Source organism: Aplysia californica, unplaced genomic scaffold, assembly GCF_000002075.1.
Source record: "Aplysia californica isolate F4 #8 unplaced genomic scaffold, AplCal3.0 scaffold00735, whole genome shotgun sequence".
Lineage (NCBI taxonomy): Eukaryota > Metazoa > Mollusca > Gastropoda > Aplysiida > Aplysiidae > Aplysia > Aplysia californica.
In genome coordinates, this window is record NW_004798005.1 from 33,813 (window position 1) to 52,389 (window position 18,577).

Consider the following 18,577-nt stretch of genomic DNA (forward strand, 5'->3'; position numbering starts at 1 on the left):
GAAAACAATTTTCTAAAATGAACATTCTCTATAATACTTTCTTGAAGCACCGGCACTCGTGAAGATGAAAATCTGCTTGAATCTAATACAATGTATAATCATTTCAAGCTGCATTCGTTGAGAAACTAAAACGACGTAAATTTGATTCGACACCGCTGAAAGAGTAGATCAGAAATCTCGTGACCTCTCGTTGCTACGTGCGAGGTGGAATGGCGGACAAGTTTGGACGAATGTTTGTATGGATACCGCTTGCTTTCTGTTGTTTATAGTGAAATGATGGTCTAAAAAGATATGAAGTGGACAAGAAAACTTTTATATTACTAGAATCATGGTGAAAAGACCACCCAAGTTTGGATTACAAGGAAAACCGAAGGGTAAGACAAGTTTTTGGATTTTCCTACCATGTTCGTGCATGTTTTGTTTCTTCAAGTTCTCGGACAAATCACAAGAGTTGTGTGCAAGCCAAGCTTTTTACTGTAGAATCATGTGCACTTGGAGTGGGCTGGGATTATTGGTATTATTATTATTGCCATTGCTATTCATCCGTTTTTAAGGACATACCAATGCAACTATTGAATCTAGATCTTGATCTAGATCTAGATCTAGATTCTAGATCTAGATCTAATCTAGTAATTCCTGCATCTTTAGCTTAAGACTTAAGATTCTAGATTCTCTCTACTCTATGTCTATAGACTATAGTAATAGAGGCAGAGCAAACGTTTAGTAATCGACGCCTATAAGCCTAATTATGCCTAAAATTTTAAAATTTATTGTATTTTGTAGTGTAGTTTACTGTAGCCTACTCAGTGACTGTATAGATAGGCCTAGATCTAGGATAGAAACCTCCTCCTAACAAAATGGAGCCTAGGTTTACTTGAAGAGTTCTTAGCCAAAAACTTATACATTTTTATACTACTAGCCTAATATTTGCCTTTAATTTTAATTATATTATGGCCGGCTCTATTTCTCCGAACGTTCGGGAAAATAAACTTGAACTTTATTTCAACGGTTTCCGTTCTCAAGATTTGTTGATAATAATTGCGAATGGAGTGGCCTATGTGTGCGTTTGTGTGTGTGTGTGTGTGTGTGTGTGTATGTGTGAGAGAGTGTGTGAGTGGCTGGGGATGGTTTCTGTGGGTGGTGGTTGTGGTTGGTCTCTGGTTTTTTTCTGTCCCTGGTTTAAAATGGAAACGGGGTCGGGGGGGGGGGGGAGGGGGCTTGGAGGGATTTTTTGGTTTTTTTTTTTACATATAAAGGACTTTACTTTTTGCTGGGTGACTAAATGCAAAATGGGTTACTACTACCAAGGTCGATCAGTTGTTTGCTCGCAGTATTTTTCAAATGAAGTATAGTCCGGGAATGAAGAAAGACTTCTCAGTGTAGTTCATTTATTATAAACAGTAGATGATGATTTCATCTGTGAACACAGATTAACAGGGACAATGAATGATACAGTACAACATAACACATGAAATAATATGGGGTACACCACATAACGTACAGAGAATATCATGAACTAATATCATATATAACAAATAACCATACATCCCCCCCAAGTTCATGGCATGTTCAGATCTTTCCTAACCCCCCTTGGTTTTCTCCCCCCCTGCTCCTGAGGTTTGACCGGTTCCTGTAACCCCTCTTTATTGTGCGGGGAAAAGGCGTTTCAGGGCTGCGAGAAGACTTTTCTTTGCCTCCTGAGGTGCCTCTGGGGGTTAGGGCTGAGGGGAAGGGCTTGGGGCAATCCTTTGCTCCTCATTGACTGGCTCAGTGGCAAACTCATGTTACACATTGATTTCCTCCTCCAAAGGCAGAGTAACCTCAAAGTCATCTGGGCTGTTACGTGCCGGTGCCGGTTGTATGGTCGAAGTGGCAGGCTGGAACTGGCGAAGGAAGCGCCGGTTTCTTGACGTCAGCCGTCCTGAGCCATCAATCTTGACCACGTATTGGTCATTGGGGCCGGTTTCGACAACCAATCCTGTTCGGTCCCATCTTTTAGGGCTATTGCCAGTCTGGTTGTGGACAAAACATCTGTCCCCAATGGACATCTTGGGCAGGTTTCTTGAGTGCTCGTTGAGCTTCTCAGATGTTTTGACGAACCGTGTCCGTAGCGCATTTTCCTTGGCTGCCCATGTCTCTCTCCAAATGTGCTGTATGGCTTTATTACAGAACTTTTCAAGCCTATTCACAAAAGAGAACATGTCTATGATCGGACGCCCGAAGACAATCTCGGCAGGTGAAAGCTTGCAATCAGGGTCTGGGGTGTTCCTAAGTTGCAGAAGGGCTTTCAAGAATTTGTCGCTGTCGAGGCTTCCAGAGGGGTTGATGTTGGATATGAGAAGGCGCTTGGCAGATTTGACAGCTTCCTCAGCACGCCCATTGGATTGTGGGTGGTATGCGGACGATTTCCTATGGTGTACACTCCATGTGGACAGGAAATTTTTTGTCTGGCTGGCACTGAATTCAGGGCCACTGTCTGATGACAACTCCTCTGGTACCCCAAATGTGGCAAAGAATTTCCGTAGACAGGCTAGAAGGCCTCTTGCTCCAGCATGCGCACTTCCTGTGGGGGTGGAATAAACCTCGGGCCACCCAGACAGACGGTCACCGATCACCAGATAGTGGTGGCCTCCATAGTCAAAGAAGTCTGCAAAGACTTTCTCAAATGGGGTTGAAGGTGGGTGGGCAGGGTTTGGAGGAAGTTGGGCTTGAGACGGTGCATTCTTTTTGCTATCCGTGCATCTGGCTCGAACATGATGTATGTTCTTAGACATTCCTGGCCAGAACACAATGGACTGAGCCCGTATCTCCATTGATGAGACTCCTTGGTGAGCAGCGTGAAGGCCCTCAGTAATGGTCTTCCTTAGGGACGATGGTATTACAACTCTATCTCTGTAGAGGATGACACCATCCAAGACATATATATAGGGACTCGCGATACCTCGCGTACTCACTAAATTCTGGCCTGTCTTCCCAGTCTCGATCATTTGATGATATAAGGGCACTGAGTAGGGCTGAGAGTACGCTGTCCTTTTGGGTTTCTGTGACTATACGGTCCCACGATATGGTGGTCACATCTACCACATCATTGCTAATGGATGCAGCGATGATGCTTTCTGACATGTCTGCAATGGAGAGATGATGAGTGTACCTCCATCTCCTCAACCCAGACAAGTTCCAGTTTGCACAAAGAGAGGTTGACTTTGCCGGATTCAGGATATCAGAAGACAAAATCCTCCCGCTGCCAAAGTACCTCGATGCAATCTTGTCAAGTCCTTTCCCACCCCTACAAGCACAACGGATGTCCATATTCACAGGCAGAAGGTCAGATTTTGAAAAGCCACTGTCAGTGAAGTTCTTTAGGCCCCACAGGTTTGACCTGGCCCCGCTGTCCACGATGCCTCTCACAAGGGCTTCAGGCTGATTTGTGTTCTTCTTGAGCCCGGCCATTGTGATGCAGAGCTCTGCACGAGGATGGCATGAGCTCCTAGACTTTTTAAAGTCACATTTGGAGATCACTTCGTGGTGCAGAGCCACCGCACAAATCTGGGACACAGCCGGCTCAGTCGACAAGGAGCTGAGAGATGTGGGCTCTTCTCTGCGACGACTAGCAATTGATGCATTTCGCGTGGGGTCTAGTGTTCCAGGAGCCGTTTGCCCTTTTTTGCTTGAAAACATTGAATTTCTTCCCACAGTCAGGGCATGGCATCGGTTTGTTTGTGTCTGGAGAAGAAGGGCCCTTAGTGAGATCATTAAATCTGTTGGTATCTAGAGGAGGGGGCCTCTTGGTGGGATCATTCTCATACGACTGTCTCTTCTTGAACGCTGAGAGTGCTGACATGGATGTGCTAGGCGTGGCATTTCTAGCCATCTCGCGGCCTTCAACGAAAGCGATGACGTTGTTGACGCTTTTCTTCTGAATGTCCCGTGTACTAAGGGCCTCTCTGCGAATGTCGAGGTCTGCGATTCCTGCCAGGAGGACGTCCCTGACAGTCTCAGTTTAGTCGGCTTGGACAACTGCATTGCATGTGCATTTGGCGATGGTTGTGAACATGCAGGTCTCGGCCTTGCCCTTTACCCTGGCAACGAAAGTGCGAAATTGTTCGTAGAGTGCCTGGTGTAGCTGCATGAGTTCTGCCCTTCCCACACCAATGGCGACTGGTATCACAGCAAATTCCCGCATTATTGACTTGACCTCCTTGACTGATTTCGACTGGATGTTAGGGTCTGCCTTCAGTATCAGATTGCCCAGGGGTTCTGACGCACATTGGAACAGTTGCATTGAGGCAGTGGCCTCATTTATGCCCGATCCTATTTTGAAAGCCTCCCATCTCCTTACGAACCCGTTCCATACCTCCTCCTCTACCCCGAAGTCAATTTTAGGACGGTCGAGTTTTGGTTGAGGTGGTGCAGGAGGGTGGGCAGTTTGGGTGTGTGTGAGGGCATGTATATTGAGCAGTGCCGCCACCACCGGGGCGTCTCCTTCACCGGTTTCATAGTTACAGCCTGGGAAAGGGCATATGACCATGTTGCCGAGTTGTGGGTTGAAGACTGCTGGGTTAGTTGTTCTAGGGGATCAATTGCTTCCAAACTTTCTCATAAGGCTGACACCGTCGTGAAGAACGCTAGTGTGGCTGCTCTCAAAGCGATGAAATCATCATGAAGAAAGACTTCTCAGTGTAGTTCATTTATTATAAATGGTAGATGATGATTTCATCTGTGAACAGGGATTAACAGGGACAATGAATGATACAGGTACAACATAACATGAAATAATATGGGGTACACCACATAACGTACAGAGAACATGAACTAATATCATATAACAAATAACCATACAGGGAACGTCTATTCCTTTATAACTTGCTGGAAGAAATTTGTTTGGATTATTTGTTGTTGATGACAGAAACCACTTCATGTATATTACGGCGCTCGCAACTGCATAGGTCATATGAGCGCGCGGGACACTCCTAATAATATTTTCAGTTGGTAGGGAATTTTGAATTTTGCCCGGGTGGCGGCCGAAGCCTACTCTTATCGATTTTAGACCACCAAGGGATCTTTAACGTTCGCAACTTGCACACGGGCCCTCCGAGATTTTTCGCCCTTGTCCGAGAAGGCTAGGTGTAGATCTTTCCTATCAGAAGATCAGGGGTGTGGCAGAAAGACAGCAGTAAGGAGGAGCCAAGGAGTAGTAGTAGAAAGGCTGCAGAAAGAGTCAGGGGCCCAGAGGAGGGGGCAAAGGAGGTGAGGGGGTGGGGGCAGAAAGTGGAAATGAAAGCAGACAACAGAACATTGCTAGAGAGCAGGAAAGGAGGTGAAAGGAGACAATTTTAGAGAAGAAAATTTTTCGGTCGCTACCCGGATTCGAACCCGGGACCTTTGAATGAGAGGCCAACACCTTAACCTCTAGGCCACGAGAGCCCCTTCTCTCTATCAGTGGATGGTTGGGAGGTGCTCTGGTTGCTTCAGGACTCGCACCATTAATTAAGGTCAGGGGTTCGAATACCATCAGGAGCCACATGTCCTTGGGAAAGGCACTTTTTACAGGAATTGTCCTCACTTCACCCAGTTGGGAATGGGTACCCATTCAGGCTACAGACAGTAAAAGATTTTGTCAGTTGTTAGTGAGTGTGTGCAATCCACAGCTTGCACTGTATGCTTCCTGGGAAGCTGAGAATGTTGAACTGAGTGTTCTATGGTTTTCTGGGGTAATAGTCGTAAAGTGCATATTTGTATAGAGTATAGAGCATGCCGTAGAGCGTGGGTATGGGCTATTATAAATGAAATGCTATTATAATTAGACTATTTTTACGATTTCTGAAGTTGGGCTTTAGAGTATGACTTTGACTGGCCATATTAGATATATAATTTTGCCGTTCTCCACTGTTACTGAAACTAAAGAATATGATATATATATATAGCACTTTAGAGCTGTCCTGTCATATTGTTAATAGTTAGTTAATATCACAATGTCCGTCACTAGATCTTGGTTCTTTCCTCTCTTTGCTTTAAATTTATTATACTCATGATCAAGCAAATGGTACCTTTGCAGTCATAATGCCTTTTTTCATTTGCACCTTCTTTGAATTCTGTAGAGGAAAAGAATGATGTGTTTACAAAGTTGCATATTTAATGTTTTATTGCTGCTATATAATTGATGTTTTTGGATCTTGCAATTTACAAAAAATATGAATTTGAAACGCTTTTTGATTGCAGAAACTCGCTCATCAGAGGATAATGTGCAGGTCCAGGTGAATGGTGGGCTTCCCCCACAGGTCGATGGACAGATACGATGCTTTTGCAAGCTTAGCATCTCACAAGTTGTTTGGACAGTTCTCAAGCCACCACAACTTGCCCTGGTCAGGGTAAAGTGGTGGGGAGAAGAAGGAAATGGAGTTTTGTTCAGGTAAGCCAGGCCTTGTGGGCAACTAATAAGAAGGGTGCAATGCTGGCTCAGTTGGTTTCATACTGGGCTAGATTGCCTTGTAAGGCATTCTTAGACATATAAGTTGTTTTAGGCGAATTTTTCAACAAAAATGCACTATTGTAATAAATGCAGTATTAGAATTATTGTTTAAGGAAGTAAAGCAATTGGGTAATTTAATGGTCATACTAGGCATTCCGATGAGAGGTACAGAAAGGGACTGAGATGGAAGAAGAAGGTGAGGGAGAGAATCTGTGAAAAGTGACAAACAGGAGAGAGAGAGGCAGGCGGGCTTGTGGGCAGGCAGAGATGAGGAGGGGACGTGAGGGGAGGGTTCAGGGAGAGATGGGTAGGGGAGGGGGGGAGGGTCCAGGGTAACCTTAGTAATAAACTTAAGTGAAAGAGAAGTTCCATCTGAAAAAAAGTTAACAGGGAAACCCATACAGGGACTGAAGAAATGTTTTTGTTGAGGCTGATTTAGAAAGAAATGTTTTTACTATTCCCTTGTGATATCAACAGTTTTATTTTCATCAGATGGTAATGATATAACTCAAAGTATTGTCTTGTGTGCAGGCCATTTGATGTAAAGAAAGGAAACCGCTCAGGATGTCGGACAACGGCCAGGTATCCTGTGCGCTCAGGGCCATGTCAGTTTGCTACCTACTTGAACGACATGGGCAGTCTGATGTTGGACCTGTTGACTGGTCCAAACTCAGAGGTCATAGGTCAAGCGAGCATCTCCCAGATTGGCCAGCTGACAAATACTAAACCAGTGAATGGGTATGTCTGTGTTGGCAGCAGCTTCTTTTTACAATTGAACACCGTGAAATGATTTGCAAAGTGGGTTTGAATTACTATTCATTAGTTTGTAATGTGTCTGTACAGTTTTAGATAGTATGCATCTTGTTTGACATTAAAATTACTTTTGTGAAGTATTCATGAATGTTTGACAAATAAGAGTTATAATGGTGAACATATGTGAAGTTCCTCTCTTTTAAAACTTATATTTATCAATGATAGGCTTTCGTCTGAATATTGGGAATTTCATGTTTTATTTGGTTCTTTAAGCTATCTATTTTATATGAAAAAAAAATTGAAAAAGAATTCATGTAGTTGCATGCTTATGCTGAGGCTTTGTTTTTTCATTTTTAGGTGTTTTTTGTCCTTTTTATAAATATTGCAAGTATAGAAACCAACTATACTGGTAACTCTTTGTTGTTTTAATGTAGAGGTGTAGAAAGTTCTTTAATATGTTTATCAACTTCTTTGCTTGATGTTGCATTTGAAGCTGTTTTTAGTAACACTGTATCTCTTTTTTTAAAAAGGTTTTTCCCAGTTTTATCATCGAGTGGGCAAAAACTGGCAAATCTTCAAGTGTCAATAGTACTGGAACCATTGATTGGTGAGTTGTATAGCATCTGTGTGATTCTGTGGTGTGGGATATTTTTCTCACTACTCATATCTGTGTGATTTTGTGGTGTTGGATGTTTTTCTCACTACTCATATCTGTGTGACTCTGTGGTATGGGACTCCAGTCATATTGTACAAACTGGAGACAGATCTCAAAGTATTGTAATGAAAGAAGGAAGGAAATAATAAACCTATAACTGCCCCCCCCCAAAAAAAAAAAGAAAAAAAAAAAAAAATTTCAATTGTTGAATAATTCATGAATTTATAGTACTATAAACATGTGGCTAAAATTTGTGTGAAATTTTGAATTGTGTGAGGTGTTTGAATGTATATTTTTCCAGGACTGATAAATACACGTACTTGCAAATACCTTCATAAAATAATGTGCTGTTCTATTATTTCTTTTTCTTGCTTTTCGCTTTGCAACAGGTGGTGTAGTCTACAATTTTTGTGTTTATTAATCCTCAGCATCTTACGATCAGTCAGGCTCTATCCCAACCACGGATGCTGCAGGAGACGTAAGGCGACATCAGGAATCCCTGCTAGAGCCCGCCTCCTTTCACCCTAAGCCACACTCTGATCTTCCGTCTCAGCCTGAGAATACTGTCTTCATTTCACCAACATCGGTACGGAATATTATCCCAACTGTTTTGTTTCTGACTTTTCGGGGAATGTTTGCCGACAATGAACGCAGTGCATATAACAGAACAACTGCTTTTGTTTTTTGCTCTGACTGTTTGTAATTGAAAGTTGTTTTCTCTGAAGTGTCTAGTGTATGAACATTTAAGTATAAGTGGAGATAACATAAGTACACAAAGTGACTGTTTGATGAATAATGGAAGATCTCTGTTGTTTTCTCTTTGAAAATCGGGATCAAGGGTGGGGAAAATAGTCACAGTCTATCAAAATTCTTTAGTTTGCTCCAAGCTTGTATTGAATTTTATCAGTTAGCCAGCTATTTTGTTGTTCATTTCAGAATAAAGAGAGATTGAAGGAACAATCAAGGTCCCAAGGAACGAGGTTCGGGGCTGACATGAGGCAGCAGTTGAACTACGGTCTTCCGAACGGATCTACCTCTCCTTCCCATGGGAACCATTCGTCAGCTGTAGCCATTACAATGAACGGTGATGTGGTCAGTTTGGCCAATGGTACTGTCGGGAACGCTGATCTTGGAGCTAGTGGTGGCTTTGCGTATCATGGTGACCTGAACAACAGCAGCAATATGGCAAATAGGGCAGGTGAGGAGCCTTTTTTCTACATCTCAGGGTACTTTCTGCATGATCCTGTAGGATTTTTACCTAACTTTGCAAGGTTCAGTGTTGCACTTACAACTGCGACCACATGAAGTGTACTGTTTAGCCAGCTCTGGCAGTTCCCTTAAAGTTGACCCACAGTGTTTGGTATCGTTTGCAAACTGATCTTTTCTTTACTTTCAGATTGTCCCAAAAGTGTCCACAACAATAGTTGCCTCCCTTCAAACACATTTTTCTTAGATTCAGGCTTTTCATGTTTCTTAACTTAAAACAGATATAACTTTTGTGAGATATGAAAATGTCTGAATCCAAATTTTTAAAATATGTCATGAAGGGAAATCAAATAACTTTTATGTGGTATTGTCATTGTCAGTTAAAATGTTTAAAAAAATGATGATCCGCATGGTTTTCCTAGGCCAATGAGTGTCTTCTCTTTCGTGTACAGGCTCCCCCAAAAGAGCAGCAGACAGTGGTGGTGCCGATCTTCTCTCTGTCTTGGTCGATCGAGGGAACAAGTTGAGGGAGGCCATGATCGTGTCCTCTTTACACTCAGATCAGAATGTGGCAGGCTCTCAGTTGAATGCCGCTGGCAGTTCGAACTTGTTGAAAAGGTGGGTTCGAAGTTGTCATGTTGTGTGATTGGAGGAGAGTTCAGAGATATGGGGGAGTGGTTGACTTTAATTGTTGTTTCTACATTGGTGGAGGTCTCAGGTTTTATTTGTTTTGTTTTTTCCTTGTAGTATTTTGGCCTTTTTTGCTTACTTTGAATAACTCCTTCCCAGCACACTGTGGCTTGAGATTTTCCTTTTGAACCAACATGAATTACAGTTGTTTGAGGAGTTCCCAGGGCTTTGCCGCCACATATCTCTATTGTTACAGATGTATGTTTAAATTAAAAGGTCCTACCTCTCATACCACTTTACAGTGTTTATAAGGGTGGTGGATGGTTGGTGGGTGCTCTAGTGTGGTTTGCTTCTTCTCTCTATTAAACAACTAGTTTTTATCTCGCCTCTTTTTTTTGTGTTTGTTACTCTCTTGTAACACCTCAAATGTTCGGCATTTATATGACCTAATTGTGTTGCAAGTGCTGTAAAACGACTACTAAAACAAAAATTATGCGGGTGGTAAACCTGTACCATCGAACTTGTTCAAGATAATCACTCACTGCAGAGGAGAAAAGTGGTCCTTCTGCCTCCTGGACTATGTCATTACAATATAGAAAAAATGATAAGGGGGCGGGAGTGGAAGAGGTCTTTTGTACAGGTGATTGTCTTGGACAGGCCGTTATTAAAGCAGATTCAATTGTACTTCTAAAGCTCGGTGATCTATGTATTTTTTTCAGTCCACCAAAGTCTGGGTTCGCACCTGGTGCTGTCAACTTGGCTATGTCACCTGCCGGCTCAGGACCAGCCAAGTCTGCCGTTGACTTTTTGTTGGGCTCGCCTGTGAGAAATCAGGACTTCCAGGTATTACCTTGTTGTAAGCAGACCCTGTGTGAAGAGAAAACGTAAATGGCGGGGGAGGGGGGGGGGTTGGGGGGGAGAGGAGAGGAGAGGGATGGAGAGTGGGTGCAGTAGGGGCGAGCATGACAATGTGTTGTGGTTAAAGTTACTTGTTTGCCAAGATGGATAAAGGGAAGAAATGTTTGCATATTATGATATAGGTACATTTGATTAATCCTCCATTGAAAAAACTTGAATAGGCTTTCGGCAGCTTCTTTGATGCAGAATGCAGAGATGATAATTACAAATATTGCACCATATTATAATTGTACAGACATACAAAAACCCAAAACTTACTCTCACAATCACCTGTCTGTTTTCAAATGTTTGTTTCTTTTTTATTCTTACCTTTAGGTCAAGTGCTTTCACTTCACAGTGACTTATTCGTATTGAGTAGGTTGTTAAAATCATGCAATAACAAAAGCAAAAAAATTTCTTCTCAGTTATACATTTTGATAATTTTTAGCTGTTCAAATTTCAAATTGTTTTGTTTATTTCTGGTGTTATAAAATGACAGGGTTTTTTTTTCTGTGGGAATCGTGCAAGTTGATTAGTATTTTTCCTAGTTGTACAAATTAATTTTTTCACTGATGTTGGGGTGCATCACTGGTAGGTCTTACTTATTTTCTTTTCAACTGTGATTTCTGTCAGTCTGTCTCCTTGTTTACTTGCCTTAGATAATGCTACTGTGACAATGTTCTTCTCTGCACTGTAACAAACTCTAACAAAATAATTTATGTTTTTTTCTAGCTGTATCAGTTGATGAATGGGCTGAGTCCCGGCACCAGCCTGTCCTCGGATGTAGGTCACGACCTGCTGCTGAGCGAGGCAGAGGACCCAATGCACGACAACTCCCTCTTGCAGGAGCTCTTCTACCACAACTCTGTAAGTGGGTGCAGGTTGTGAATAGTTGGCCAGCTGGAAAAATGTATTAAGCCCAAAATTTTGAACGCTTTTTTAATCGTAATTTCTTAGTCTGGTATCAGTTGCAAGTGCTCAAAAACATTTTGTAAAAATTCACATTGTCAATTAACTAATAGCAACCAAAAGTCATAATATCAAAGAGAATACATGTGGTTGAAATTTTTTTCCTGAAATCTTTTAGTAAGGAATGAACATTTCTGTTTAACAAAAGTGCTTTCATTAGATTGTCATCTTTGTTTACTTCCAGTCACTCAAACTACCTTCAGCAAAATTCAAAATAAAAAGCATTATTATCTTGTTTGGCTTTGTCTAGGATTTTGAAGGTTTGGGGATCAACGACATCAGTGGACTGGAACCCTCTGCTCTCACTGCACCTCATCTGTCACTCCCTGCCCGTCTTCCAGGAAGTAATGGGCTTCACCACCCACTTACTGAGCCCGGGAACCAGGTATGTATGTATGTGTGTGTGTGTGTTTGTATGTGTGTGTATTTTTGTATGTGTATCTCTGTGTGTGTGTATGTGCGTGTTTGATGGGCATATTAGAGAAAGTGGGAGAGTGAGATGTTCTTATACTAGTCTGTTTCTCTGCTTTCCAGCGTCCTTTATCAAGAACCTCTTCCTTGACAAGCCTTCAGCTTTTGGAACAAGACCAGGAGGCAGCTGAAGGAAAGAAAAAGACCAAGCGGAAGGCAAGGTCACGATCTGGATCAAGATCTCGCTCAAGGTCACGCTCAAACTCGCAGACGAGATCTCGGTCCAACACGCCTAGGAAGCACACCTCAAAAGTGCTGAAACCTGAAGTGAAAGAAAGTGCAGCCAATGCTGGTGGCAAAGAGAACATTCCAGGGAGGACGAAAGATACTAGTAAACTCTCATCGAAGCCAAGGAGAAAGATGAGGTCGAGGTCAACTTCAAGGTCACGGTCGCGGTCAAGATCGGGGAGGAGGAAAGTGAGCGTGGATGAAGGCAGTGACAGTGATCGAATGAGCACGGCGCGTTCTGAATCTTCACGTGTTTCGTTTGATCCAGTGCCTTCCGATATGAACAACCCAAAATCAGGTAATGACTAAGTTGATATTTCTTTTTGATTTTTAGTTTAAAGTACACTTTAAGATAACTTCCCCACCCTGCCTGTTCATTCCAATGTTTTACTCACTTTTTCAGGGATCCTCAAGGATACTGATTGACTTTTGATTACTTGATTACTTGATCCTGGGAACATCATAGCACTCCGGGCATTGCCGTATGTGCTCCGCTCCCCGCTCCAATATCCACCTCAGAGTCCATCTGCTGATCGTTCCGGTGTTCATTTGGTTAATAGCCTGTCTTTCCATCCCCTGTACCATGCTGATTCTGCCCCTTAAAGACTTTTAAGGGCATGCACACTCAAAAGCTGTTGTTATTTATTCATGTTCTTTTGTTTTCGTACCTGTTCTTCGTCAACACACAAAAAAAAGAGTAGATCCTTCTTCTGGTTGCAACAGTCATTCCTTTCTCAGTTCAAAAGCAAGACTATTTTGCCAACATTGGGAACTAGGTGGTTTTCAGCATCTACTCAAGACTATTCCCTAAAACAATCTTGTCCAAGTTAAGATAGAGCTCAGTATGAGACATTACGTAAACCAGACATGTAAATACATTCATTCCTCGAAGAGAGAAAATAGAAAACTCTCGTAGTTAGACAAAATTGTTCTTTTAAATTATGTGTTGTGGATTTCACCTCATTATAAAATAAAACAGATCATTTCTGTTTTGATGCATAAAACACTTTAGTCCAAATTGGCCTGTAAAATTAATCACATTATTATTTTTAGATCTGTTCTTTGATAAGACCTTTTTTCAGCTGTAACACGTTTTTCTCCAAAGTGCATTCCTAAAAAACCCAACAAGTGAGCACCTTTACTAATTAATATCGTTTTCATTATTTCACTGACATACAATTCTTAAACACTCCTTGGGGCAGTACTACTGACCGAAGTGTCTTTAGGCCATTCCCAAAGGGGGACATTAACCATGTTCTTATGCACAGTAGAACTGTAACTGTAAGTGGGCTGATTCATCAATGTCATGCTCATAACTGCAACAGGGAACTGTTGCTTTTTCTTTCCTAATCCTTGCTCTCATCATTTTTCCTCCACTTCTTTTGTATGGTTGTCACACTCTTGTGACCAGCTATTTCCGGGGTGCCTTGAATGTGGAAGCAGACTTTGTGCTGTTGAAGCTAGAGAGGTGAGCAGAGTAAGCTTGATTCCGTGTAGGAACTTCCCTCTTGACGTCCTCCCCTTGGTGCTCATATGACCTCATGTGGTTGCGAGCGCCATAAAACCTCTACTAAAACAAGCAACAATTCATAAAGTTCTTACAGTTTATGGTTCTTTTTCCTGCAGCTTACATATATATATTTTTTTTGGGTAAGAGCTGAACTGACAACTGAATTCAAATAGGTCTTTTCAGTGGTGGACTCCACAATGTGAGACATTAGTTGTGATGGGAACGGTCTTGTTGGGACAGAGATTGACTAGACATAAGACACAATACCTGTGTACGAGAAAATTTTGCCCAAACATACACCAATTTGGTTGTTGCATAGGAATTACTAACTGTATCCTGTCTGATTGAACGAAAATTTCATCTCTACCTTACTGTGGATGATGAGAGGTTGTCACTAGCAGGTCCTACTTCTTTTCTTTTCCTCTGTCGTTTTTTTCTTTCCGTCTTGCTTTTTTCCTGCAGTAAGTTACCGTTATTGTGCCTCAGCTCCTTTTGTCTCCTAAAAGCAAACAATACTGAACTGTAACTACATACGCAATGTCAGCAGGTGGTTGGCGGATGCTCTGGTGTGGTTTGCTCCTTCTTTCCAAACATCTATCGTCCTTATCTCTCCTCCTTTTTTGTGTTTGTTACTCTGTTATACCACCTCTAATCTTTGGCACTTATATGACCTAATTGTGTAGTAAGGGCTGTAAAACGCCTACTAAAACAAAAATTATGGGTAAACCTGTACAATGAAACTTGTTCAAGATGACTGCCCACTGTCGAGGAGAAAAATGGACCTAATTGTGTTGCTAGTGCCGTAAATAGCTTACTAAAACTAAAACCAAACGTACACAATAATACTTTGCATTGTCTGCACAGAGGGTCTGAGTGTGGAGCGACTGACTCTGCTAGGCCGTGTCCACGTGGCCAGGGTGAATGTGGAGCTTCTGGACGTGCTGCGGCCGGACAATCTGGACACATCCGACTCCAAACTGTCCGTCAGCAAGCTCCGAGGGGGTCGCCCACCCCGCCCGCTAAAGTCTAAAAAACCTTGGTGAGTTTCATTTGCTTAAAAAATTTTTATTGTTTTAATTTCTTTTAATAAAAAAATAATAAGAGTGTGTGAGGATGGGTAGTTTGTGGCTCTTCTGGAATGGTTTGCTCCTTCTGTTTCCTTTTCAGTTTTAAAAATATTTTTTTTACATTTGTTTGTTTCTGGAAAATATGATTGTTACCAGGCTTACTTGTTGTAAGTTGAAGCTCAACAAAAGACATACAGCTCCCAGTTTTTAAACGTTCTTTGGAAAATAATTAGAGTACATGAAAAAAACCGAACCACAACATAGATAGTGGGTATCAGTTGTACTAATGTATAAAGCAAGATATATGTCACCGAATATATTCACCCATGTATCAATAAATATTTTGGATTTCTCAACTCAGCAAGTTTTATTTAGGCCGTAACTATCATGGAGATCTCAGTCTTAGAGAAACATTATACTTTCCATAGATTTTGATCATTGTTTCATCAGTTTTGTAACTACTAGGTAAAAATGAAATGAGCTTGTTCATAGGGGGGAAGAACTCGAATTTTGTATTAATTGAGATGATGCCACAGGTTCAAGAGGAAAAGAAATCTCAATTGTTGTCAAAAGAAGCTGTGACAAAACCCTTATATTTCATGGCTTACATACTGGATGAAATATTTCATGACTTACATACTGTGTAAGGAACTGGCCACCCTACCACAATATGCCAAAGGCCCAGAAAGTTGTCTCACTAAGAAGGCAATCCCCAATGTCCAGATTGGACGCAGTGAAAACTTTATTTTTACGTTCTGTGTGAAATGTTTCATGGTTCACCTACCTGTGTGAAATGTTTCATGGTTCACCTACCTGTGTGAAATGTTTCATGGTTCACCTACTCTGAATATCCGTAGATTACAGCATACTGTTTACAACAGTGGGTGGTTGGCGGGTGCTCTGGTGTGGTTTACTCCTTCTTTCCTATCCAACATCTGTCGTCCTTATCTCCCCTCCTTCTTTTTTTTTGTTTGTTACTCTCTTGTAACTCCTTTAATCTTCGTCACATTTTTCGACCTTATTGTGTTGCAAGTGCCATAAAACTCTTACAAAAACTAAACTGTTTACAACAGCATATTTCCACTGTCTCCTCCCAGCACCTACTTTGTGGAGTACCAGTTCCCAGTGACGTCGGTGTCCAGGGACAAGTACACAGCCAACGCCATGGCGACGGAGGTCACGCGGGTTGCCTCCAAAAACATTAAAAATGGATGTGAGTGCCGCCACTGTTCACCTCAATATTTCACCCATATTATTCGGACTTCTTCAGGAACATCTCTTTTCTTCTTGGAATATTTTTTTTCTTTGGTTTCCACAACACTGAAAATTTGTCTTATATCAGTTGGTCCAGTCGGTCTATCTGTCTGTCTGTTTGTCTGTCTGTCTGTCTGTCTGTCTGTCTGTCTGTCTGTCTGTCTGTCTGTCTGTCTGTCTGTCTGTCTGTCTGTCTGTTTATATCAGTTGGTCCTGTCTGTCTGTCTGTCTGTCTGTCTGTCTCTGTCTGTCTGTCTGTCTGTCTGTTTATATCAGTTGGTCCAGTCGGTCTATGTCTGTCTGTCTGTCTGTCTGTCTGTCTGTCTTTCTGTCTGTCTGTCTTTTTGTCTGTCTGTCTGTCTATATCAGTTGGTCCAGTCTGTCTGTCTGTCTGTCTGTCTGTCTGTCTGTCTGCTTATGCTGCCCATGTATGACATGACATTCTGTTATTCCCGCCAGCCGTACTGTTCAACCACCGGACCGTGTTTCCCATCATGTTTGACGGCACTGTGGTGGAAAAATGGTGGAAGGCTGCGCTGGTATTCCGGGTGTATTGTCGGGAGGCTGGACAGAACTCGGTGAGTTGGAGCTTTTCTGCTTTTGATATATATATATATATATATATATATATATATATATATATATATATATATATATATATACATTTAGGGCTACTCTGGATTATTTGGACTATACTTTTTAACAATGATAACACTGTAATTCAGTATCAATTAATTTTATATCAACTTTTAATGATCAGAACATTTGAAAGATATATGAAGAATCATATTAAATGCAGTTAAAAAAAAAAAAAAAGAGTACTTTACACAAAGTCTGTAACATGTTTTGTTTCGGTAACTAACATGACAGAAAAAATACCCCAAGATAATGACCTAATTGTGTTGTAAGTGCTGTAAAGTTCGTACCAAAACGAACAACTTTTCTTTTCCAGCCAACCCTCATTGGCAGTGGTGGCATGTCTCTCAAGTCCATCCTGAGATCAGAGAATCTATGCGTGCAGAGGCAGATTGAAGTTCCGGACACTCGGAAAAACGGACTGCTCAACTCATCCCGCTCTACGTCATTTAACAGTTCCATGACGGGCAGGTCCAACACCCACCTTTTTGGCCACCTCAAGGTAATTTTAGAGCTGTTGGCGGGTGGTTGGAGGGTGCCACTGATAGGTCTGCCTTTCTTTCCCTCTGTTGTTTCTGTCTGTCTGTCTTCTTCCTTGCATTATTTGACCATTCCATCGTTCTGTTTACTCAAAACTTCCAACTTTGAACTGTTGTGGGTGGCATGATTTTCCAACAAAAATTGCTGGTTTTTGGTTTTGTATGAAAGTGGGACTGCAGGTATTACACGTGTACCTGTGTATTTCACAAACGCTTACATCACAGTATGTTTGAATTGTATTTGTTTGTTTTCCTTCTACTAAAGTTATGACCAGTGCATACCTGCCAAGCACACCGATAAAATCGGAACTCTCAAAATTTTTTTGTTTGCCCTTTGAAGAATCCTGAACGGATGTGTATTAAATCCAAATTTTTATCCTTGAATTGGGCCAGGTCATGTGCGACTTATTGTGAATGTAACAAAAAGTACGCAATTTGAACTTGTGTGTTTGTTTGCAATATTTAGGCAACTTATCATCATAATTGACGTAAAAATACACTATTAAAATTTTTTAAATTTGCATGTGTATGCACTACTCATTAATATGCAATGGTCGGTTTGTTACTAAAACTTATGCCATGCAGTATTAACTGTATTGATGGATATCATGTCTTATCTTATCAGATGTTGGGTGCTGCAGTTGGCATTGGATTTCTCCTCCCTTCCAAAATCCCTTCCCTTCCCATGTCTACTCCTTCCCCGAAATTGTGGGTGGTTGGCGGGTGCTCTGGTGTGGCTTGCTTCTTCTTTCCTATGAAACAACTATCGTCCTTATCTCCCCTCCTTTGTTTGTCTCTTGTAACACCTCTAATCTTCTGGCGCTCATATGACCTTATGTAGTTGCGAGCGCAGTAAAACCTCTTCTAAAACTCCACCAAAATTGCCCCCCCCCCTTTAGTTTTCACACACATGCGTGTAAACACATGGAGAGTGAGAGAGAGAGAGAGAGAGAGAGAGAGAGAGAGCCATAGACAGAGACAGAGAGACCCCAACTGTGATTTATGACTAATGCCTATGTGATTCCTCTTCACAGGTGTCTGTGGAACTGGGCTCCGACCATCGGGAGTTTGCCACTGTGATGGCACGCACCAAGCTGGCTGAGATGAGCGGCAATGTCAAGGTCGTGCCCATCGGTCGTCCCAGCTCTGAGCAGGCTCGGCTGGTGGAACAGCTGAACCAGAACAAGGACCAGCCCGTGGTGAAGTCCCCGGTGAAGAAAATAGGTGAGAGAAAGTGCTGAACGTCAGTGGTGGAGTGTGAGGAGATTCTGGGTGGAATCGTAAGGGATGGTT

At 42.0% G+C, this 18,577-nt stretch overlaps 1 protein-coding gene across 1 annotated transcript in view; it reads left to right on the forward strand.

Annotated features, from left to right (window-relative positions):
• The first annotated feature begins 210 nt into the window (after nt 1-210).
• The window catches only part of LOC101855141 (C2 domain-containing protein 3), a 52,270-nt gene continuing 33,903 nt past the window's right edge, over nt 211-18,577 (forward strand). Inside the window, exons 1-16 of the mRNA XM_035972543.1 lie at nt 211-374; nt 6,220-6,409; nt 7,001-7,207; nt 7,753-7,829; nt 8,306-8,463; nt 8,814-9,075; nt 9,536-9,701; nt 10,433-10,556; nt 11,343-11,477; nt 11,830-11,964; nt 12,114-12,576; nt 14,653-14,827; nt 15,953-16,068; nt 16,569-16,687; nt 17,062-17,247; nt 18,319-18,508. Coding sequence (XP_035828436.1) covers nt 329-374; nt 6,220-6,409; nt 7,001-7,207; nt 7,753-7,829; nt 8,306-8,463; nt 8,814-9,075; nt 9,536-9,701; nt 10,433-10,556; nt 11,343-11,477; nt 11,830-11,964; nt 12,114-12,576; nt 14,653-14,827; nt 15,953-16,068; nt 16,569-16,687; nt 17,062-17,247; nt 18,319-18,508 — 2,749 coding nt within the window. The 5' untranslated portion in view covers nt 211-328. The remainder of the gene's footprint in view (nt 375-6,219; nt 6,410-7,000; nt 7,208-7,752; nt 7,830-8,305; nt 8,464-8,813; nt 9,076-9,535; nt 9,702-10,432; nt 10,557-11,342; nt 11,478-11,829; nt 11,965-12,113; nt 12,577-14,652; nt 14,828-15,952; nt 16,069-16,568; nt 16,688-17,061; nt 17,248-18,318; nt 18,509-18,577) is intronic.